At 39.2% G+C, this 23512-nt stretch overlaps 1 protein-coding gene across 1 annotated transcript in view; it reads left to right on the top strand.

Annotated features, from left to right (window-relative positions):
* LOC107566015 (E1A-binding protein p400-like) overlaps window positions 1-23022 on the top strand; it is a 51919-nt gene extending 28897 nt beyond the window's left edge. Inside the window, exons 25-55 of the mRNA XM_016251368.1 lie at window positions 551-741; window positions 1963-2115; window positions 2269-2415; window positions 3130-3203; window positions 3290-3588; window positions 3674-3876; window positions 4838-5007; window positions 5286-5482; window positions 5565-5676; window positions 5830-6114; window positions 6922-6996; window positions 7064-7198; window positions 7284-7328; window positions 7799-7949; window positions 8048-8283; window positions 8396-8569; window positions 8654-8704; window positions 8784-8920; window positions 9051-9107; window positions 9320-9398; window positions 9556-9738; window positions 10440-10485; window positions 10583-10683; window positions 10950-11142; window positions 11300-11442; window positions 12427-12627; window positions 12711-12879; window positions 14592-14722; window positions 14822-14971; window positions 15134-15187; window positions 20633-23022. Coding sequence (XP_016106854.1) covers window positions 551-741; window positions 1963-2115; window positions 2269-2415; window positions 3130-3203; window positions 3290-3588; window positions 3674-3876; window positions 4838-5007; window positions 5286-5482; window positions 5565-5676; window positions 5830-6114; window positions 6922-6996; window positions 7064-7198; window positions 7284-7328; window positions 7799-7949; window positions 8048-8283; window positions 8396-8569; window positions 8654-8704; window positions 8784-8920; window positions 9051-9107; window positions 9320-9398; window positions 9556-9738; window positions 10440-10485; window positions 10583-10683; window positions 10950-11142; window positions 11300-11442; window positions 12427-12627; window positions 12711-12879; window positions 14592-14722; window positions 14822-14971; window positions 15134-15187; window positions 20633-20968 — 4678 coding nt within the window. The 3' untranslated portion in view covers window positions 20969-23022. The remainder of the gene's footprint in view (window positions 1-550; window positions 742-1962; window positions 2116-2268; window positions 2416-3129; window positions 3204-3289; window positions 3589-3673; window positions 3877-4837; window positions 5008-5285; window positions 5483-5564; window positions 5677-5829; window positions 6115-6921; window positions 6997-7063; window positions 7199-7283; window positions 7329-7798; window positions 7950-8047; window positions 8284-8395; window positions 8570-8653; window positions 8705-8783; window positions 8921-9050; window positions 9108-9319; window positions 9399-9555; window positions 9739-10439; window positions 10486-10582; window positions 10684-10949; window positions 11143-11299; window positions 11443-12426; window positions 12628-12710; window positions 12880-14591; window positions 14723-14821; window positions 14972-15133; window positions 15188-20632) is intronic.
* Window positions 23023-23512: the final 490 nt, after the last annotated feature.

The raw sequence follows: 23512 nt of genomic DNA, 5'->3' as shown, positions 1-23512 counted from the left end.
CCACGCCACATCCAGTGTAGACAGCATCACTGATTATAATGAGTTCTATAGACTGATTTATATATAATGAATCTCTATTATAGATCAGTGGTTCTATAGTATTTTGTCGCACCGCACCGCTCGTGTCCGGTGAAGACACAGTGTTAGGAATAGTTATTTGTTTTCCATGCCTTATAATGATTGACGCTTCGGGCACACCCCCTAACTCCAACGGCACCCCCCACCCCCCCCGCGCTGCCGATGTCATCGTCCATTGCGATGTTTCACTGTAGACATCGTCCGATGCCAATTTTGTTGACATCGCCCAACAATATGTTACAGTTGTTTTTCTATTAAATACAAATGCAAACATTAACATTTAGCATGAAAAAAATTGCATTTAGTGTATCACCTCATTATGAAAGAGAAAATATATTATAAAATCATTGGTATAATTTTTATTAATTATTTTACATTTTGTTGTTTTTATTTATTTCATTATAATGTGGACATGTACAACAGGATTTGGCCATATGAATTGATTCTGACTGTGGCATATTTGTAATTTCAGGTTGTTTCTGCCGGTGCAGTATGGGACTAAACCAGAGGGTCATCTGGTCCCCCTGACTAGCAGCACCACTCAAGCCCCCCGTGCCACTGCTGTGACTGCTGCCCCCACCACCACTGCCAACCCTGCTACTGCAGCTCCAAGCACACAGCCCAGAGGCAAATCGCCTCTTACCACAAGCACTTCTGCACAGGGTAAGACCCATTCTTATGTATCTTACACAAACGTGTTCCCACACTTAGACCCAGAACTGTTTCACAATCTGCAAGTTTTTGTGAAGTGGTATGATATTTTTGTAGTTGCTTTTTTGTGTAGATGTTTCTTTCCTAAAAATATGCTCACGTCAATTATTTTGTGTGTATGTGTTTTTTTTTTTCTTTTTCTGCCATCTTACTAAAAGGTGACATCTGGAATACATTATCTTAAGCCAGTTTATTGTACATTAACTACTATAAGCATGCCATTAATGGGTTTATCTCTCCCAAAGGTGTAAACACTGAGCCTCCCAGGCACCATAAAACACATTTAGAGTGGTCAGCTCAGATCTCTTTCTAACTAAACCTGTAGCGAGAGTTTGGGTCATGGCTAGTGTAACAGGCTGAGCCAGAGGGTGTTTACCCGGTGTGGGACAGTGGTTGATGCGTTACATTGGAAAATAAATTTGGTTACAGAAAGCTGAAGTGGGCAAACAGACATACAGAGTTCCACCAAAGAAACTAATGGTGATATTCAACTAAAATTCAGCCATATCAACACCATAAATCTGGCGTATTTCCAGTCTGATTTGAAGTGCAGAAAATCTTCAGCAGATGACCTATGGTGGTTTCTCTCCTCACCCTTCACAAACAAGCATGAACCCTCCAGATCTTTCTCCGGACTGCACCCGCTGCCTCCAGTTTATTCACATCTTCTTTTTTTTACATATTCTGTTTTTCTCTTCTTTTTTTCCTTCTGCGTTTTAATGATTAATATCTTTGTTTTTCATGCAGTACAGCTGAAGGATGATCCAGAAGCTTTATAATACAGTTTTGCCTCCCTATCTTTTCAGTGCAGCTTTTCTTCAGAGCCGTTTATTTTGTTGCCCATCTGTGGGTGTAAAGAGCATCAAGCTTGCGGGCCTACTCCCCATGTCACATGTAACCATCGTTACATGGAAGACCTTTTAAACAAACAAATATTTCTCCCACTTTGTTTTGCTCTGCTAAACGAATCAGTCTGGTTTCATTTTGTTTGTTTCAGGTTTTTTTGTAAGGTTTTGTTTGAGGAAAAAGTGTCATTTTTCCTGTTTAACACACTGGTTGTGCATGTCCCTTTCCGTGCTCACCCTTAAACTAACTAAAATTTTCTTTCTTTCTCAGAGATAAAATGTCAGCCACTTTGCACTATCATTTAACATGAGTTGTTTTCTACTGAAGGTGGAGATGTAGTGAAGGTTGCTCAGTTGGTTGGGCAGGGTCGTATTGCCCAGCCAGAGACCCCTGTGACCCTGCAGTTCCAGGGCAACAAGTTCACCTTGTCTCCAAGTCAGCTGCGACAGCTCACCACCGGCCAGCCCCTGCAGCTCCAAGGTACACTCGGTAATGTCCAGCCCATATTCATCCTCTCTCTGTTTCATTGCACTTCCATGTCCAGTCACTTGTGTCAGCTGATTTTATGTGTGTTTAGTCAATCCTCATAACATAGCTTAATGTGACGCTCATACATTTATGTGCCTGCTGTAGGCAACATCTTGCAAATTGTGTCAGCCCCTGGACAGCCTCTTCTCAGGCCACAGGGGCCGCCCATGGTGATGCCTACCATACCCCAGGCTGTGCCTGTCCAGAACTCCTCAGGCACGCCGTCCCCTGCCACCTCCATGCCACCGCAAGGTAAGTACCTGCTCTGTCCTGATTATTTTCATTAGTGATCGACCATCACCTAAATCAGTGATTCTCCACCTTAATTTTTTAAAGGACCCCATGTAGGCTAAGATGTTGCTGCTACCAGTACCTGCTTGTTTTCAATCTATTTTTTTTTTAAATCATAGAAACTAGGAGTTGCAATATATTAAAATAATTTAATATATTAATAATAATTTTATTTCAAAAGATTCAAGGACAGTATATTCTTCAGGGTTTACAGGCTTAATTTCCAATAAAAATTTAATAAATGTTTAATAGTAAAAAAAATGTAAATTAGTCTATTTCTACCGGATTACATTTTTTAGAGCTTAGCTTAGCTAGTCAAAATTTTATATTTATTATAGAAGTTGTCATAACTTTTCAAGATTTAATTTTTTTTTAATTTCTAGTTCTTCCATGGGAACTCTGTTTCTTAAATAAAAATGACAGTTGGTGAGAGAAGTAAAATAAAAAATTAGATGCCAGTCATCTTGCTTTTTCCTCCCATTGCTATATCTAATTTTTGAAGCATATTTAGTATTATTTTTTAATAATTCTAAGCTATCTTTTGCCCCCCAAAAAAATTCTGCTAAGGCCCCCTAGTGGTTCCTGGCCCGCTGGTTGAGAACCACTAACCTAAGTATGTGATGTTCTGCTGCTGTTTTAGTTAACTTCAACTGTTTCCGCCTGTTTCCATTAAAGCAAGCACCACAGGCACTCCAGCTACCACAGACATGGAAACAAATGCTAAACGCGCAGCAAACGCCACAACGCAGGTAGATGATTTTGAAAGACGTTGAAGGAATTGATGAAGTTCATTAAATAGTTGTGAACTCTAAACCTTATCTTTGTGTCTATTTAGGAGTCAAGCGAGGAAAGAAACAGGCAGCTGAAAGAGCGTCTGGCTAGTTTATTTCATGCCAATGAGCGGCGGTCCTCACGCTCTGTGATGTACGGTTCTGACCTGATCAAGAGCTGCTCTGTTTATGAGGGACGACCTCCACCAACCTTCCCCGCACCTCAGCACTCCCGCTGGTCTTGGGTCGGCAGAGACAGCTGTATTAGGGCTCAGCAGACATGTGTGTCCACGGTTGCTCCACTTCGCTCAGTGATTCTCTCCAACACAGAGCAGGAGGCAGCAGCAGGCATCTTGTTGAAGAGGTCTGAATTTGACCATGAACTCCTTGCCATGAAAGCAGTTTTGTGAACTTTTTGTCATTTAATGCTGCTTCCTGTTTTATTTTAGGTTCTCCTGCATACTTCCTGCTGCTGTGGCCCCTCCCCCTCAGCTGTATGCATCCAATCCTCCACCATCTTACAGCCTAGCACAAAAATCATTCAGGCGACGGCTACAGGAAGTGTCTGCTCCACAAAACGCAGAGATCCGTAACTTAGCCTGTCCTCCTGTCGTCAGGTTCCCTGATGTACACATGTTGGAGATGGATTCAGGTGTGCACCACAACAAAATCCTCAACAATGTTACCTTCAGATTTCAATTTTACAAATACTGCTGATATTTAGTTGAGCATATTATTATGTATTTGCTATATGGTATCTTCTATCCATCATGTAACTACCGTTATGTCATTTACAGTACCTTTCAAAAATGTTGGGTCTGTAATACATATTTTAATATGTATTATTTAATATTTTTTAAACAAATACTTTTATTTAGCAAGGACACCTTAAATTAATTGAAAGTCACACTGAAGACATTTATAATGTAACAAAAGTTTTCTGTTTCAAATACATGCTGTTACTTTGAACTTTCTATTCATCAGAACATCCTAGAAAAAAGTAATGCAAAAAATTACAGTTTCCACAAACATATTAAGCAGCACAGCTGTTTTCAACATATATACAACATATTTCAACATATAATAATAAGAAATGAATTTTCAGCATATTAGAATGATTAGAAACATGTGACTGAAGACTGGAGTAATTATGCTGAAAATTCAGCTTTGCCATCACAGAAATAAAATTGTTTTAAAATGTATTCAAATAGAAAGATATTTTAAACTTTAATACAGTAAATTTCACAATATTACTATTTTTACTCCATTTACTGGATGTTTTTTTTAATTAAATGCAGCCTTAGAGAACATAAGAGACTTCTTTAAAAAACAAAAACAAAAAAAATCCGACCCTGAACTTTTGAACAGTAGTGTATGCATTAAACTTGTCGCCTTTATAATCTATAAATATCAGTATAAAGTCTGGCTAACTTCTGAGTCTTATTCTGGTTTAGATCCTGTCTGAGTTGGATAATATCATAATAGAATGCCATTGAAAAAACAAACAAATAAACAATATAGCGCGGCAATCAGGGTCTGCAACCAGCGGAAAAAATAAAACTGGTATATTGGTAGTAGAAATATTGATATAATGTTCCTGTATCTGTTTGCAGGAAAACTGGAGGCACTGTCCATCCTGCTGCAGAAACTGAGCGCTGAGAACAGGCGTGTTATGATCTTCACCCAGATGACCAGCATGCTGGATATACTGGAGGCCTTCTTAGACCACAGTCATCTCACCTATGTACGGCTGGATGAGTCTCTGTCACTGGAGGAGAGACAGGTAAAAGACATGGAGTAACATATTCTCTATTGCTCTCTGTTGCCCCGGCCAAGTCCATGTCCCACTGAGGCTGTGTGGTTTTCTGGGCTGCAATTAAAAGGGCAGCTGAGCGAGCGCTCTTCCCTCCCTGTTGGATTCAGTTCCACACAGGGCCTCAAAGGACGCTTGCATATCAGTGAAGCGTTATCAACACCAATACATAAACATCCGATCTTGATCCTTTTATTGAAAACGCAATACCTAACTTACCATGTTCCTCATGTCCCGACCACTTTCAGGAGCAGGTCAAAAGGTTTAACCGCAACAGACAGATCTTGTGCACCATTCTGACCAATCGCTGCTGTTCAGCCATGGGCCACGTGTTTGACGCAGACACCATCGTGTTTTACGACACAGACCTAAATCCCAGCATGGACATGCGCACACAGGAGTGGTGTGACAAGATCGGCCGCTCCAAAGACATCCACATCTACAGGTCAGACTGATGGACAAATGAAATGTTTTTGCTTGTCAGTTTTATGTTTGTCAGCTTTTTTACCGATGCTGTGCTCTGTCAGGTTGGAGAGCGGGAACTCAATTGAGGAGAAGCTCTTAAAGAATGGCACTAAAGACCTTATAAGAGAGGTAGCTGCGCAGGGCATGGACTACACTCTAGCCTTTTTAACACAGGTAAACACGCTTTTACAGTCATGTAATCACTGTTACTTTTGACTTTGAGGGACTGTTTCAAAACCTTGCCAGTTATGAGGTTGCGTTTCAGTAGACGGTGAGGCAGCTCACAGCCCGATGCTCACATTATAAATATGTGCTGGACATTCACAGCGCACCATTCAGGATCTGTTTGAGGTTGAGGCTGGTTCTGGAGAGAAGGTGGAGGAGTTTGTGGTTCTCCACCAGGAGCCATCCCCATCCGAATCTATCCCCCCTCACGTGGCAAGACCCTACATCCAGGCCCTGAACACCATCCGACTGAAAACCCAGCAGGAGGAGGAGACGGAGGTAGACACAAAAAGTGAGAAAGTGGGAAGACAAGAAGAGATGGATGTGGAGGACGGGGTGAGAGAGGAGGCATCACAGTTAGAGGAGCTGACAGCAGTCATGGAGCAGGTGAGGTTATAGAAAGTGTTACTTGAAAATTTAATTGTTCTTGTACATGATTTTTATACCCTGCAACCGTAAACTTTTGGTTTTGTGTTATTTAACATGCAAATTCTGTTAAAAACTTTATACATTATCGTTTTGAAAGAAAACAGTACAGCTCGTAAATCATTTCTTATCAATGTTGAAAACATTTGTGACCCTGGACCACAAAACCAGTCAAAACCAGTTTAAATTGAGATTTATACATCATATGAAAGCTGAATAAATAAGCTTTCCATTGATGTATGGTTTGTTAGGACTATATTTGGCCAAGATACAACTATTTGAAAATCTGGAATCTGAGGGTGCCAAAAAAAATCTAAATACTGAGAAAATCGCCTTTAAAGTTGTCCAAATGAAGTTCTTAGCAATGCTAATCAAAAATGAAGTTTTGATATATTTACGGTAGGAAATTTACAAAATATCTTCATGGAACATGATCTTTACTTAATATCCTAATGATTTTTGGCATAAAAGAAAAATCGATAATTTTGACCCGTACAATGTTTTTTTTTGGCTATTGCTAAAAATATACCCCAGCGACTTGAGACTGGTTTTGTGATCCAGGGTCACATTTGTGCTGCTTAATATTTTTGTGGAGGCTGTGGTACTTTTTTTTCAGAATTCTTTGATGAATAGAAAGTTTTAAAGAACAGCAATTAAATGAAAAAAAAATATTTTGTAACATTATAAATGTCTTTAGTGTCACTTTTGAACAATTTGTCCTTGCTGAATAAAAATTGTACTGACCAGAGTTTGTGGTGTTTTGTTTAGTTGACTCCTATTGAGAGATACGCACTGCACTATCTGGAGTACCTGCACATCAGCGAGGATGAACAGGTTATAAAGGTATGAAACATTTTCACACATTACAATACATGTTATGCCTGCCCTGTAAATAATTCAGACATTGCAGGAGCGCTTGGAAGCTGCTAAGAGAGGCTGGGAGCAGCAGCAGCAACAAAAAATAAAGGTAGAGAAAGAGGAACAAATGATCCTAGAAGATGAGGAGGATCTGTTCACCTACACCAGAGAGGATGCATACAACATGGTACAAATATATTCTAATGTGCTTTTCAGTAGGAAGTGATGTTGTGTCGTGTAGATTTGATACCCTGTTCCCTTCGTCTTTACAGGAGTATGTGTTCGAGAATGAGGATGGACAAACCGAAATAATGCCGGTAAGTTTAAGAAAGCACATTCCTGAAGGGAATTAAAGGATGAGGGAGAATTTTGGGTGAATCTCCCAAAAACATGTCCATATCACATTTTACTCCAAAATATTTATTTACTTAATATTTAAGTCTCTTTTTTTGCACTTTGATGTTATTGCATTCAATTTTTTTAATAGCATTTGATTTAAATCAAAAGCAATGCAATTGTTAATGTGATGTATAAATAATTTACGACTTAAAGGTATTTTTTTATTTACATCTTACAAGTCTTATATCTTACAGTTATATAACTGTTATCAGAATTAGATTTTTTGAATTAATGAATGAAATATGATGTTCCAATGCCAATAATCTAAAGAGTACAAAAAGGCCTATTTTTAATTTAGTCAAGCTAATTATATCTTATTAGTCTATTTTGATTTGTGGGTAAAATTCTTGATGATTTCTGTGAGTCTTACTGTTGCTCTTTTCTGTAGCTGTGGACTCCCCCAACTCCTCCACAGGATGATAACGATATCTACATTGACTCTGTAATCTGCCTCATGTATGACACTGCGCCTATGCCCGAATCCAAACTGCCCCCAGTCTATGTCCGCAAAGAGCGCAAGAGACACATGGATCCGTCAGGTTGGACTGCTCAAGAAACGCTTTCAACATCTGAACTTACTGTGCTTAAACGCATTCTAAATTCTGTCTTTTTCTCTCTCTCTTCCCCCTCTCGTCAGCTCTGGGACGTAAGAAAAAGAAGGGCCATGGAGAATCAGTGATTCCTCCGCGCTCTCTCTTTGATAAGGCCAGTCTGCTCAAAGTAAGGCGGGAGGGCAAAGACCAGAAGAAGAACTTCTCTCTGAAGCAACAGGCTCCCTTTGCCAAACCACTGCCCTCACTGCTCAAACCAGCCATGGAAGCTGGGCAGGACAACCCTGAGTGGCTCATCAGTGAAGATTGGGCCCTGCTACAGGTACTTGATTTTCAAATGTCATTGCATTATCACTGCCAATGTATAAACACAAAGTTGGGTGTTAAATGGATTAGCTGAGATTGTAATTTTGTCTTTTTCTCTGCATTCACAGGCTGTGAAGCAGTTACTGGAACTTCCTCTGAACCTGACCATCGTGTCTCCAGCGCACACTCCTAACTGGGACCTGGTGAGCGATGTGGTCAACTCCTGTAGCAGAATTTACCGCTCGCCGAAACAATGCCGTAACCGCTATGAGAATGTCATCATACTCAGAGAGGAGGGCAAGGTGGGAGATTGTACCAGGATGTACCTTTTATTTATTTTTCTTTAACATTTTCCTTGTTACATAATTGTACACACTGTCCTACAGCTAATATATGAAGCTAACCCTAAGAAGAACAAGACCAAGAGCATTTATAAGGTATTAAACATAAGAAAAGAAAAAAAAATCAGCACATATTACTAGGTGTTTCTTTGGTAACACTTTCTTTTTCGCGCAGTCCAAGAATAGTCGTCCTCTGCGCACATGTCAGATCTACACACAGGACGACAACGCCACCCAGATCCAGCTATACAACAACCGCTTTGAGCTGATGAAAATCATTGCTAGCAAGAGGAGCCCGCCAATAAAACCACTGTATGTGCAGGCAGTGTCCAACACAAACATCTTTAAAAGCAACCCAGGCATTGCATTTAGATTGTGACAGAATGCTTTTGTCAGAGTAAAAAAACAAACAAACAAATTTTGTTCATGTTTTTGTTTCTAGACTGGGCATGAATCCATTCCAGAAGAATCCCAAACATGCCTCTGTGCTGGCTGAGAGGTATTGACTCTTGACGTGCTACTTTGCTTTTACAAAAAAAAACCTGAAGTAATCTGCTTCGAATATTGACCAATGAACTGAAATTCATCATTTAAAAAAAATAATAATATAGACTGATACAGTCTTTAATACATTGTACATCTTTAGTCACATTTGATATTCATTTGTGGTTCTCATTCATTCATCTCATTCATTCATTTTGTGATTTCTAGTGGGATAAGCTACGACAAGCCTCTGCCTCCTATCCAGGTTGCCTCTCAGAGAGCTGAAAGAATTGCTAAAGAGAAGAAGGTGAGATTTATTTAATGAACCGCTTAAAGAGGTTTTGACGGTAAATAAATTATATGAAAAACAATTTTTTTTGTTTTTATTTATTTATATCTTTTTTTCTTACTTTTTTTCCGTTTTTAAACGCTTCTCTCTTTTCCTCTATATTCCGCTGCCGCAGGCACTAGCCGAACAGCAGAGGACTCAGCAGTTAGCCCAGCAACAACAGCAGCAGACTACAGGAGCCGCCCAGCCTCAGGGAGCTGCTGCCCAGCCACAGGCCACTGCAGTGGCCGCACAGGCAGCGGGAGTGGCCCAGCCCAACCAACCCGGAGCAGCAGCAGTCCCCAACACCACTGTACTGGTTAGACTCCTTTGGCACTGCATGTTAAATGTCACACTGGACCTTACGTACACCTGTATTTAGCCCTAGATTATCCAAGATGAAGGTCTAAGAGTTATTTCTGTATGACGGTTATATTATTCATGTATACACGACTGTTCCAAATGTTTGGGGTCAGGAGCATTTTTGTAAATATTTTTGAAAGAGGTCTGTTATACTTAATAAGATTAAGTACAAGAAGACATTAAGATAAGAACAAGAAGACATTAATATTTGATCAAATAACAGTACTATTGTGAAATAATATAGTTTAAATAGCAATATTATTACAATTTAAAATAACTCTTTTCTGTTTTAATATATTTTAATATGTAATTTGTTCCAGTGATGGCAAAGCTGATCTTTCAGCAGCCATTTCTTTTCATTACTAGTGTTGAAAACGATGGTGATGTTTATTATTTTTATGAAAACCTTGATATTTTATTTCAGGATTCTTTAATAAATAGAAAGAGAACGGAAGAAAAATTGTAAAATTAGAAATGTCTTGGCTGTCACTTTTGATCAGTTTGATGTGTCCTTAGTGAATAACGAATGTATTAATGAAGTATTAATTTCAGTAAAAAAATCTTACTGACCCCACATTTTTAAAATGTGGTGTATTATATAATAAGGTATAAGGGGTATAATATGTTGCTCTTGTTTGTGTTTTGCTGATTCTCAAGACTGGAGCTATCAAGACCGCTGCAGTGGGCACAAGTATCCAGCCAGGTATTATCACAATTATACACAACCTGTACTTGTTCATCCAGTTGTGAGTGCTGTTTATATAAGTGCTCATCTATGTATATTTCTGTTTAAACTTCAGCGACAGCTACAGTGAGTGGAAATATGATTGTAAACACTGTGGCTGGAGTTCCTCCTGGGCAGTTCCAGGCGAACAAGCGTCTGGCATCTCCTGTCATGCCTGTGAGTTCTGTCCACCCTCATACAGCACACATAATAACTGAAAAACTCCTGCCGTTTACACAGATATATAGATTATCAGCTGATTTGAATTGTCACAGCATTGCCTGCAGTGTGACCTGCTGTGTGGTGTTCAGAAGTCCACATTGAAAGTGTAGAATACAAAATATAGTCAGGTTGATCTATTATTTTGTTGTGAAATTACTTTTCAGCTGATTTGTACCATTCTGTGCTGTTTATTAGTGTTAAATGTTTGTTTGCTCAAACAGACGGCAGGAACGGCCACGGCTCAGGTGGTTCACACTCAGCAGAGGGCAGTGCCTGCAACGGCTGCCCCAGCGGAGGTCGTTGCCATAGCGACGGGTCAGAGCATGAGAGCTGTTACCCCAGTGACTGCATCAGCTGTGGTGTCCACTAATCTGACTCCGGGTCAGTCCCAAACACGCACGCTGGTTGCTTCAGGTAGAGAGAAGCCTTAGAGAAGCCATGCGTGATTTGGGTTCTCTGCTGGCGAAATCGATTCAGAGAGTCACACTCCCGCATTTTTTTTTGTGCATTAATATCTGGCTGGCCTGTCTACCATTGTTTTATTCTTAAGCTGGTATTTTTGCTTCTCTAGCTCCCGGTATGCAGTTCTCTCAGAGTAAACCACTCACGCCAGCTCAATTCCAACAGTTACAACTCAGACAACAGTTACAGCAGCAGCAACAACAAACACAGGCTACATCTCCACAGATCAAAGCAGTAGGAAAGCCACAGCAGGTACACACGTTCTTTAGTATGGAAGATGTCGTATTTGTTTTGCTTTTGCTGACCTATTCTGATATGAGGTTTTAATATGAAGGAAGTCTAAATGCAATTACAGTATTGCTCAGTGTGTAATAAATGTTAAGGTAACACTTCATAATAACTTTCATTAATAAATCATTAACAAACTTTATATAATGCTTAATGGATCATTAGTTAATATATGTTCAAAGAGTTAGAAACATGAAATCATGTGTTTTGTTAATGTTTGCTAATACACTTATTAAACATTAGATAATGTTCAAACAAATCATTATTTCATGCAAGTTAAAATGCTTACAAATGTCATTAAACTTTCAATTCCATACGATCAAGCACTTATTAAAAATTTACAAATGATTTTAACAGATGTTATAAAATGATTAAAAGCTTGTGTTAATGCACAACACTTTTGCTGCTATTGAGGTGTGATGTGGGTAAGGTTAGGGACAGGTTTGGTGGTGTGGGTAGGTTGTGTCTTTAGCAAGCATTTAGCTAAACTTAACCAGCCACCCTTTACACAAAACTTGTTACATTAGCTAAAAGTCCAATGCACATAAATATACTAAATGATTAGTAATCGTTTATAAACGTTTACAAATGATGAATAGTTTCAACTTTAGATTGGCTATTGCAAAAACATGAACAAATGATTAATAAATGATCTGTAAAGACGCGTGAATAGAGGTCTTCACAACAAACAAAGACCAACAAATGAAGATCATATGAACTGAACGTTTACTGACATTAAGCATTTAAATTTACATTAATAATCATATGTTAATCATTAGGTAATGTTTAGTAAGTTCATTAGTAAACATTAACAAGAACGTTATCTCATATTTCTAGCTATGTGAATATATATTATCTAATGATCGGTTAAGCATTATATATTGTTTGTTGATGATTTATAAATTACAGTTATTATAAAGTATTACCTAATAAATATATGTTTAACAGAAGCAGAAGCTGCAGATGGCCCAGCAGCAGGTTGCGACGGCGGTTGCTGCAGCTCAAGGTCAGCAGGCTGCATCTACTCAGCAGCCGCAGCAGATTCACACCACATCAGCGGCTACGTCCAACCCTCAGATAGCAGCTGCGCCCAGAGCAGGACCTGTGCTTACTGGAACTACAGTCACCAACTTACAGGTGGCCAGACTGGTAAGAACATACATACACACTCAGACTAACCCTTTCACATACACTTGAATGCACATTAATTCTTTATATGTCTTTTCATTCAGACACGTGTCACAGCCCCAGGACCCATTCAAGCTCAAACCGCTCAGGTGACTCTGACCAAACCACCTCCTGTCGTCTCAGTTCCTGCTGTGGTCTCCTCCGCCGGAGTCACGACCCTTCCTGTCACTGTGGCTGGCATTAGTGTTGCCATCGGGCAAGCGCAGAAAGCAGGTACAGACTGAAATGAGGAGAATAAGATAGGCCTGTCGCGATTGGTCAATATAATCGACTGTGTCGACGCTGATAATTAGTCAACATCAATATTTTTAATCGACTGATCATTTTATATTATTTTGTTTTCACACTTTGACAAAAATAACAACCGTTTCCTCCACACCACTAATATGAGCAGTGCAATTTGTAAATAGATCTCGTTTTCAGAATCTCACATTTAAATTTAGGGATGCACCGAATGTTCGGCAACCGAAATTATTCGGCCGAAAATAGCAAAAAAAGCTCTTTCGGTGCGAAAATAAGTGAAAAGACCGAATAAATTGTACCGAACAATGATATGACGCAGTCAAATAGCAACCAGGGCAGAGTGAGAGGCACGCACTCTTTATAATGCAACAAACATGTCAGCAGTGTGGAAGCATTTGAAATTGCCAGAGAAAGACGCAAAAATCATTACAAGCACCGACAGCGAGAGAAAAAATTATTATTTTACTAACTTATTAATTTTAAGTTAAATTGTGCTTTGTTGGTATAGTGTCTGCTAGAATGTTAAAAATGTTCAGTGTTAAATATTTTTAAATTGTTGTATTGTAATAGATTTTTTTCTTTGAAAAGCAAGACAAAACAGTAAAAATAACATTTTGGCTATTTAATTTATGCAATGGTGAAAAAAATTTGGCAAAATACATGGGGGGCGTATTCGGTATTCTGCCCAGTGTTTCATTTTGTTCGGCTTCGGCCAAGAATTTTCATTTCAGTGCATCGCTATTTAAATTTCCACTACTGAAAGAGAGATAACAAATAAAAATGTAGTCTGCACAAACATTGTATTTATTTTCTTTGTCTTGTCATGGTACAAAGATTTGTCTAATATTTTGCTGTCAACACAGTAGGAAAAAAAGTATCGCCGAGAAAAAATGTAGATTGTACAAAAATTGTATTTCTTAGTTTTATTTGTCTTGTCAAGATACAATTCGTTTAACATTTTACTGTCAACACAATTGCAATCGACTACCGCTGTGGCGCGGTTGTCATGGCGACCATTACAGCCCTAGTTTAGATTAATCAATATAAAAATAATCGCTAGTGGCAGCCCTAGTGAATTAAATAGCCTATTACACACTAAAGCTAACAATTAGTAGCTACTTGTACTACATCTCAGCTGATAACTTGAGCAATCCGCTGTAAAATATCATCTCGGACGACTCCTGGTACACACACTGCATGACATCATACCGTTTCTGCCAAAGTTCAGCGAGTTACTGCAGACCTCTCTTGTTCTCATGAAAGAATTTGAGCAATCTTTCATTGATCCAATTGTCTAAGAACAAAAAAGCTGTCTGTCCATCTGTTTGTAACTCTTTTCCAATCTTAAATTACATGTAAGTCTCAAATTGTTTTTGTTTTTTTTTCAGTTTGTAATGTATTAAACACCCCCTTTTTATTAAATTTTTTTGTTTTGCACTATGTACTCCCGGCGTAAGAGATTAGAGATTTCAGTAACTTATTGTCAAGCAAACCAAATCAATTATCAAACAGAGGCTTACAGAAGCTGTAGTGACTGGCACAAGACTGTTTATTTGCACTGTTTATGACCATGAGTCTAGCAGAGATGCCTGCTTTCTTTACTCACCCACATAGTCTCAATGTCAGTAACAACCTTTTTGGGGCTCCTGTAGACTAAAGCGTGTGTGTGTGTGTTTGTGCAGGTGGTCCAGTGGTGACCCACCCGTTCCAGGTGCAACTGTTGCAGAGACAAAAGCAGCAGGCAGCTGCCCAGGCGGCTGCAGTCCAGAAGGCAGCACAGCCACAGCAAACACAGGCTGCAGTGCAGCAAAAGGTGCCAGTCAGCCAGTGTGATTTATTTTTTAATAAAGCATTATTTGTATAAATGTTTCTTCAACCCCTCTCTCCTTTGTCTCTGTATCTCTCTGTTCAGCTGGGCACGCAGCAGGCCGCTCAGACCACAGCCCAACAGCAGCAGAAAGTGACATACACTGCCACCACTCAACTTCAGCCTGGCATTAAGACCCAGTTCTTCACCTCCATTGCACAGCCACAGAAACCAACCACAACACAGCAGATACAGGTAAGAAGTTAGACTTTCACAGCCAGCACCCGCACAAGTGCAAAGCCTGACATGTGGTGTGGTCAGATTGTAAGTATTTTGATGTGCAGTGCCATGTAGTGCTTTATGTGTGTGGTTTAGTGCCCAGCTTGGCTTTGTAGTGATTTTCCCTTCTGCTTGTAGGTCGCTAAACTCCCTCAAATAGTTCAGCAGCAGATAGTATCCTCACCTCAACAGGTAAGTGTTTCAGTGTTTGGTGTACTTTGTGTTCGATTGCTTAAATTCATTATTTGGTGCCTTTTTTAAAGTGAACTTTAAGTCAAAATTGACCGTGTTTCCTTTCTTTGTGTTTGTTCCTGATTTTGTTCCACCTCTGAAATGACTTTCCTTTTTCACTGATTGCATTATTTTTTATTGAATATAATTAACATATACTGCTGTTCAAATGTTTGGGGTCAGTAACATTTTTATAAAGACATTTATGCTTTTATTTGGCAAGAATGCATTAAACTGAACAAAAGTGACAGTCAAGACATTTATAATATATAAATATATTTATAAAATAAATTGTTCTTTTTTAATTTATTAATTTATATATATATATATATATATATATATATATACATGCATACATACAGGGTTCGTACGTCATGAAAAACCTGGAAAAGTCATGGAATTTTAAAACAGCAATTTCCAGGCCTGTAAAAGTTTTGGAAAAATAAATAAACCCATAAAGTTTTGGAAAAGTCATGGAAATCTATTTCACAAAACTCTGTATAATAGAATTGTTTAATCAGGTCCTGAATTTCGGTGCGGGATTGCGCATAGGCTATATTTTACTCATTCCCACAGTTTTTGACTTTAAAATGATGGATATTCACACATTTATTCAATAGCCTATAGCATGTAGGAGTTTGTAATGTATTAAACACCCCCTTTTTATTAAATTTTTTTGTTTTGCACTATGTACTCCCGGCGTAAGAGATTAGAGATTTCAGTAACTTATTGTCAAGCAAACCAAATCAATTATCAAACAGAGGCTTACAGAAGCTGTAGTGACTGGCACAAGACTGTTTATTTGCACTGTTTATGACCATGAGTCTAGCAGAGATGCCTGCTTTCTTTACTCACCCACATAGTCTCAATGTCAGTAACAACCTTTTTGGGGCTCCTGTAGACTAAAGCGTGTGTGTGTGTGTTTGTGCAGGTGGTCCAGTGGTGACCCACCCGTTCCAGGTGCAACTGTTGCAGAGACAAAAGCAGCAGGCAGCTGCCCAGGCGGCTGCAGTCCAGAAGGCAGCACAGCCACAGCAAACACAGGCTGCAGTGCAGCAAAAGGTGCCAGTCAGCCAGTGTGATTTATTTTTTAATAAAGCATTATTTGTATAAATGTTTCTTCAACCCCTCTCTCCTTTGTCTCTGTATCTCTCTGTTCAGCTGGGCACGCAGCAGGCCGCTCAGACCACAGCCCAACAGCAGCAGAAAGTGACATACACTGCCACCACTCAACTTCAGCCTGGCATTAAGACCCAGTTCTTCACCTCCATTGCACAGCCACAGAAACCAACCACAACACAGCAGATACAGGTAAGAAGTTAGACTTTCACAGCCAGCACCCGCACAAGTGCAAAGCCTGACATGTGGTGTGGTCAGATTGTAAGTATTTTGATGTGCAGTGCCATGTAGTGCTTTATGTGTGTGGTTTAGTGCCCAGCTTGGCTTTGTAGTGATTTTCCCTTCTGCTTGTAGGTCGCTAAACTCCCTCAAATAGTTCAGCAGCAGATAGTATCCTCACCTCAACAGGTAAGTGTTTCAGTGTTTGGTGTACTTTGTGTTCGATTGCTTAAATTCATTATTTGGTGCCTTTTTTAAAGTGAACTTTAAGTCAAAATTGACCGTGTTTCCTTTCTTTGTGTTTGTTCCTGATTTTGTTCCACCTCTGAAATGACTTTCCTTTTTCACTGATTGCATTATTTTTTATTGAATATAATTAACATATACTGCTGTTCAAATGTTTGGGGTCAGTAACATTTTTATAAAGACATTTATGCTTTTATTTGGCAAGAATGCATTAAACTGAACAAAAGTGACAGTCAAGACATTTATAATATATAAATATATTTATAAAATAAATTGTTCTTTTTTAATTTATTAATTTATATATATATATATATATATATATATATATACATACATACATACAGGGTTCGTACGTCATGAAAAACCTGGAAAAGTCATGGAATTTTAAAACAGCAATTTCCAGGCCTGTAAAAGTTTTGGAAAAATAAATAAACCCATAAAGTTTTGGAAAAGTCATGGAAATCTATTTCACAAAACTCTGTATAATAGAATTGTGTTTAATCAGGTCCTGAATTTCGGTGCGGGATTAGCGCATAGGCTATATCGCATAGTTTTACTCATTCCCGCAGCTTTTGACTTTAAAATGATGGATATTCACACATTTATTCAATAGCCTATAGCATGTAGGTTTGATGAGTAAATAAATCCACACAGACTGATCAAATCAGTCATTTGAAAACAGCATGAGTGATTCAGCTGTACCGCGTCTTCTCTTTTTGACTTTCTCTTCAAACGGCTTCACATCGGCGCATCTTGTCTGCGCTACAAGAGCCGCTGCACGCTGCGATACAAGACTTTCGCTCACGTTTCGGGACAGTTGACAGAATTGTCACTTAACATTCAACAGTTTTACCCATGCCAAAATGTAGTAGTCTTTCTTGTTAGATTTGTATGACCAAACCTCCGTTATTTTGTCCCTCAGCGCTGGTGCGTCTCCGTGGTTACGAGGATGTGGGGAAGGACATGCAGGAGATGAAGGAGGAGAGTGCGAAGATGGCCATGGAGAAGAAGGTGACCATCCCAGAGCTCTTCCGCACCGCTGCTTACCGCCAGCCTCTGCTCATCGCTATCATGCTGCAGCTGTCCCAGCAGCTGTCTGGCATCAATGCTGTGAGTGACATACATTACCCATCATGCACTGTGCTCGTTACTGCATACTACCTACTATTTTGAATGTGAAACAGTATGTATATTGTTTATAATATGCATTCTTTATATAAGCAGTAAATATTTGGATATCTTACTATACTTGGAATGCGAAACTTTCATTATGTTCCAAAATACAGTATCCTGAAATTCAATGTGCTGGACTTGACCTTACATTTTGAATGTGACAAATAATTTCTGATATCAGCCATGATTTTTAACTTCCACTTTATAGCTCATTATTTGGTCAGACTGTCAAATGTTTAATATACACTAGTGCTCTTGTTTTACTATCACTTTACATTCTTTAGTTAATCATTTGGACTTTTCTTTGTGTTTCTCAAAGGTCTTTTATTACTCAACTGGTATTTTTGAGTCAGCTGGAGTGAATCAGCCCGTTTATGCCACCATTGGAGCTGGAGTCGTCAATACTGTCTTTACTGTAGTATCTGTAAGTATTTTATCATTGAACTTCATAAGAAATCTGTGGTGTTTGAAATAATACTTTAAAGGGGTCCTATTATGCTCTTTTACAAAGTCTTGATTTTGTTTTGGGGGTGTACTAGAACAGGCTCTCATACTAAGTTCATGGTTTGTACGGTCATGGAAAACCTGGAAAAGTTTTGGAAAAATAAATAAACCCAGAAAGTTTTGGAAAAGTCATTGAAATCTATTTCACAAAACTCTGTATAATAGAATTGTTTAATCAGGTCCTGAATTTCGGTGCGGGATTGCGCATAGGCTATATTTTACTCATTCCCACAGTTTTTGACTTTAAAATGATGGATATTCACACATTTATTCAATAGCCTATAGCATGTAGGTTTGATGAGTAAATAAATCCACACAGACTGATCAAATCAGTCATTTGAAAACAGCATGAGTGATTCAGCTGTACCGCGTCTTCTCTTTTTGACTTTCTCTTCAAACGGCTTCACATCGGCGCATCTTGTCTGCGCTACAAGAGCCGCTGCACGCTGCGATACAAGACTTTCGCTCACGTTTCGGGACAGTTGACAGAATTGTCACTTGCCTAATCGGGTCATTGTTGCATTGTATTATTTATCTGCACGTCTTTTTAAGCCATTCGGTACATCCAAAGGTCGTGTGCGTATATAAAGCCGCCTTGCGAGTACCAAATTGAGTTTGCTACCAAACAAGCTCAGTAGAACCCTGCACGGGCCTCAAACATATGCCCTAGTCCGGCCCTTGTCCGACAGATTATCAGAATTACCAGCCGAGTCCGACTGGAGCCCGTGTCTTTTTTCTCTTTCTCTCTTCACCATTACACAGCTGATGTTGTAGCCATAAAAATAGTTCAGTTTTGTTTTAATGGCAAAGTGGTTATATTTATTTTAGTTTCTTTATTACGTTAATTTAGAAATATGTTTGGAACATTTTTTGTTCAAGTTTTTGTTTTTTAAAATAACAACCAAGCGGCCAGTGGCAGACAGTGAGTTAATCATAGCCTATGTTTGATCAATTTAGCCTTCTGAAACTTGACTAAAATAAAATGTCTAGGCCTATATAAAATACTTTTTAAAAAGCATATCACAATGTTAGTTTAAATGTTTAACCTAGATAAATGTGTGCTATTAGGCGCATATTCAGTCATTTGTGCAGAGAAGCTAAAGCGCGCTTTGCAGGACATGGAGTCCCAACGCAATCACTTGCATTTTTTTCTTATAACAGTGGAAACAACCGTCATTTTTGCTCATAAAGGTAAGAGTAATACATCATTCGGAACTATTAAGGGTCTACTTTTATTTGTGTGCACTCACAATATCAGCATACGTTGTGCTTTTTTAGAAAACAAACAGGATGCGCTTTCTGCCGTCTCGGTCTTGAGCAGGAGCGCTTCACAAAAATGAACCGAAACTCAGCAAATATTCTATCTCCCCTGGGGCATTCATCATGGTAATTACTTGCTGGGGTTTTGCAGCAAGCTTTGCGTGCGCTTTAACATGGAACTCTTCCAGCACTCGCTGCTGCTGGACACGCTGGTCTCGTGTTGTTTCCACCAGTGCGGCAAATCTTTTTCATCACCATAATAATTGATGAATATCTAAAATATAAAAATGAGGAGGAAGAAAGCCCAATGCCCGGCCCGCGTCTCAGACTCATAAATAAGTCTGGGCCCGTCAGGCTCGGGCTAAAATGCAGGGCTCTATAGAGCAGCTTGTTGCGTTTAAGCAGCAAAAATACACACAAAATGCCACCAAAATGGCCATCCTGGCCACACAGTTAAATAAATGATAATATTCAGTGATGTGATATGTGGAGTAACGTCTGGCGCAGTTGCAGCTTGTACTTATTACTAAAACAAGAAAGCAAACAAGTAGCATTAATAGTCATGAATTTTAGTTAACAGATGCTATGATAATTTGAACAGATTTTTATTCTTATCGTAAAATAATGGAACATGTAGGTCATGAATATTGTCTCAAAAGTCATGAAGTCATGGAAATGTATTGAACTTGCACAATTGGTGGCTGACTAAATACTTTTTTGCCCCACTGTATATATATATGTGTGTGTGTTATCCCAGTTATGTCAGTCTTCAAATATTTTTTTTACTTTTTTATTATTATTATTTTCATGCAGTCCTAGTTCTGTGATTATTACAAGATATCGTAACTCCTGATTCTGATAGCTGAATTGATTTTGTGTGTGTAGATCCAGGCTCAGCCTCAGACAGTGGCCCTGACGCAGGCAGCACCCGCAGCAGGTTCGGGACAGGCCCAGGTGCAAGTCACCACCGCAGCCACGCAGGCTGTGCAACAGAAGCTCCTCCAGCAGCAGGCTGTTACAGCAGCAGCCGCCTCCCCTCAAATCCAGACCCCAGCGCCACACAGCCCTGCCCCGCAGCAGAGCATCGCGGCGGCCACCGTCTCTGAGTCTCCAGCACAGCAGACCGCTGCCACCCCGCAGCCCCAGCAAGGCAAAGGAAACACCCGCACTGGGGCTGCCATGCGCTCCAAAACCCCCGCCAAAGCCAGTGGTGGCAGCTAGAGAGTCATAGGAGGAGGAAGTACCTGGGCACAGCATAGGGCTTTTTTTGGTTTGTTTTGGTTTTTTCATTTGCTTTGGAAAGACTGACCTTTTGTAATACAGGAACTCACCGGTGACCGTCTGGATTGAGCTTTTTACAATTTGAAGCAACACTCATAAGCTAACCACATCACATGTTAATCAAACATCACTCTGCCAGTGGCCCTCACACTATGGCCAGTCCGTTTCTTTTGTTTTTCTTTTTTACAGCTTATTAACCGAGGCTCGTTCATCAGGAGTCAAGCATGACTTTACCACAGTACGACGGCTCATTTTCATACTGAACTCTTTACCGAGCCGCCAAACGCTCCTTGTTCTTTTTCTACCATGCTACATGCTCTGTTTATACAGCGTTTAACATGTCATGGATCAAGTGCGTTTGGATCACAACAGCCATCAGCTTCATCACTTGAACACTTCATTTGGCTTGCCGGGAACTCTTTTGGCAGATCGTCTCAACATTATTCATAATGTTCAATCAGTCGAATTATATGTGTGTGTGTCCCCCAATGTTTTTTAGTAGCTGTGGTGGTGTTGTCCCTTTGCTGTTTGTGTCAGTAAATATCCCTTTATTTAAGCATTTAATGATGAGAATCAAGATTAGCAAGACTCAGCGAACCAAACTCATTCTTTAGGGATGTATAAATGGCAAACTACCATTAGTTTGATACATGTGAATGCTCCCTTTCTATAAAAGAATTGAATACATTAGCTTGTATCATGAAACCCCCCTAAAACAAATTATTGTCACCATACACACAAGTTCAGCTGCATGGATGGATTTCATCTGAAAACTGTTTAGTGATGTGTACTTGTGTGTGAAATGTTTAAGTGGTACAATAATTCAGAATGTGATTTAACAACAAATTGATAGAAAACTATCCTGCAATGCAGCCATTTCATGGTAGCAGCTGTGGGAAGTATCACCCTCCCAACTTAGATTTGGAAGAAACGTCATTGCTGAAAACACATCTGTGAAATATTTCTGTTTTTCTTATACATAGTTATGAACAATGTCACCATTAGTCAGTTGAGTCAGACCTCAGCTTGGCTGTTAGTGTGTTTACATTGGCCTGCGATCAGTAACGAACTGACTTAAATCAAGACTTTCCCTCTGTGTGTGTAAATCATATAATGTCGGGGCTTTCAGTCATAAATACGTCTTTTTGTATTGATGTTGGGTCAGGTACACATGTAAATAACTCTGGAGGGGGGACAACGGCATTTGTATTTGTAAAGTACTTGTGTATTCATTGAAATTTTTTTTTTCAGCCTACTTGTATAAAGTGTTATGTTTTTACACACGTCTTCCTTATGCGGTCTTTATTTGTCCAGATGTGTATTTGTATTTTATTCAGTAAGCTGTTTTAGATGGGTTTCAGATTACATTAAGTCAGCGGTTCTGCCTGGAGTCCATAGATATGCATTTCTGTACGTCTGTGTGTGGACTTGCTGAGTGCAGTATATGTGTCAGCACACTGGCCAACAGGGATTTCAGCAAGATAACAAATTGAATCTCGCCTGCTCAATACAAAAACACATTTTATTCCAGCAGCAATGGTTCCGCAGGTGTTTTCTGCTGCTAGTTCTCATCTCTAGCAGTATATAATAGATTGCAGCCATAATCAATTGTTATTTTTCCGGTTTAAGAAGCTTTCTATTGACCTAATGAATGAATGTCTGGTACTGCAAGGTGAAGTTTGCACAAGCCTTGATTTGACTAGTGTTTATGTCTTAGGTAATCCATAGGGGGGCGCTCTTTCATTTTCACTTTTTGTGATCATAGCTGGTCTATTGCAGATTGGAGCAAAGTAGTGGTGTTTGCAAATTAAACATCACTATTCGTTTTGCTTATGGACAGGGATTTGGACAAGATCTTAATTTAACTCCTCGCACAGTTTGTGCTATGGATGATGTCGCTAATCATGTTGCTTGTTGAGCAGAGGTGTGTTATTTCTTTCCCAAGCAATTGGAGGTAAGATGGACTGGACTTCTGACTTGAACCCGTTAGTAACCATATATATAAAATTAATGTTCACCAAAAGTGTTTGGTTACCAACATTCTTCAAAATATCATCATCTGTGTCCGCATAAAAGTGTGGTCACATTTGAAAAAAAGCTTCCATTTTCTACTGGCAACGGTGTAGTGATGCGCAATGCATCTCTTGCACTTAAGTCACTTTAAATCCAATCAGCTTTCTGTTGATCAATGTGGCGAATTCACGTGAAAAACTTGAATCCAAGTTTGAAGTCTATGGCAGCACATAGAACTGCCTGCAAATTTGGAGTCAATATCTCAAACTCTCTAGCGCAACCAATAGGCCAAATTTTCACGAAAATTTCTGCTAATAATTTTTGAACGTAAGGAAGCAAAATTCTTTTTTCCTCCGATTCCTTGGCTCATACAGAGTCGAATGCATACATTTTGTCAATGTCAGTCTCAAGATTTACATTTTTGTTTATAACTTCTGAAGAGTTTGACCAAAAATCATAAGATTGAAATGA

The sequence above is a fragment of the Sinocyclocheilus grahami genome, unplaced genomic scaffold (assembly GCF_001515645.1).
Source record: "Sinocyclocheilus grahami isolate Dianchi unplaced genomic scaffold, SAMN03320097.WGS_v1.1 scaffold1041.1, whole genome shotgun sequence".
Classification (NCBI taxonomy): domain Eukaryota; kingdom Metazoa; phylum Chordata; class Actinopteri; order Cypriniformes; family Cyprinidae; genus Sinocyclocheilus; species Sinocyclocheilus grahami.
This window is presented reverse-complemented; position numbering and strand designations above follow the sequence as displayed.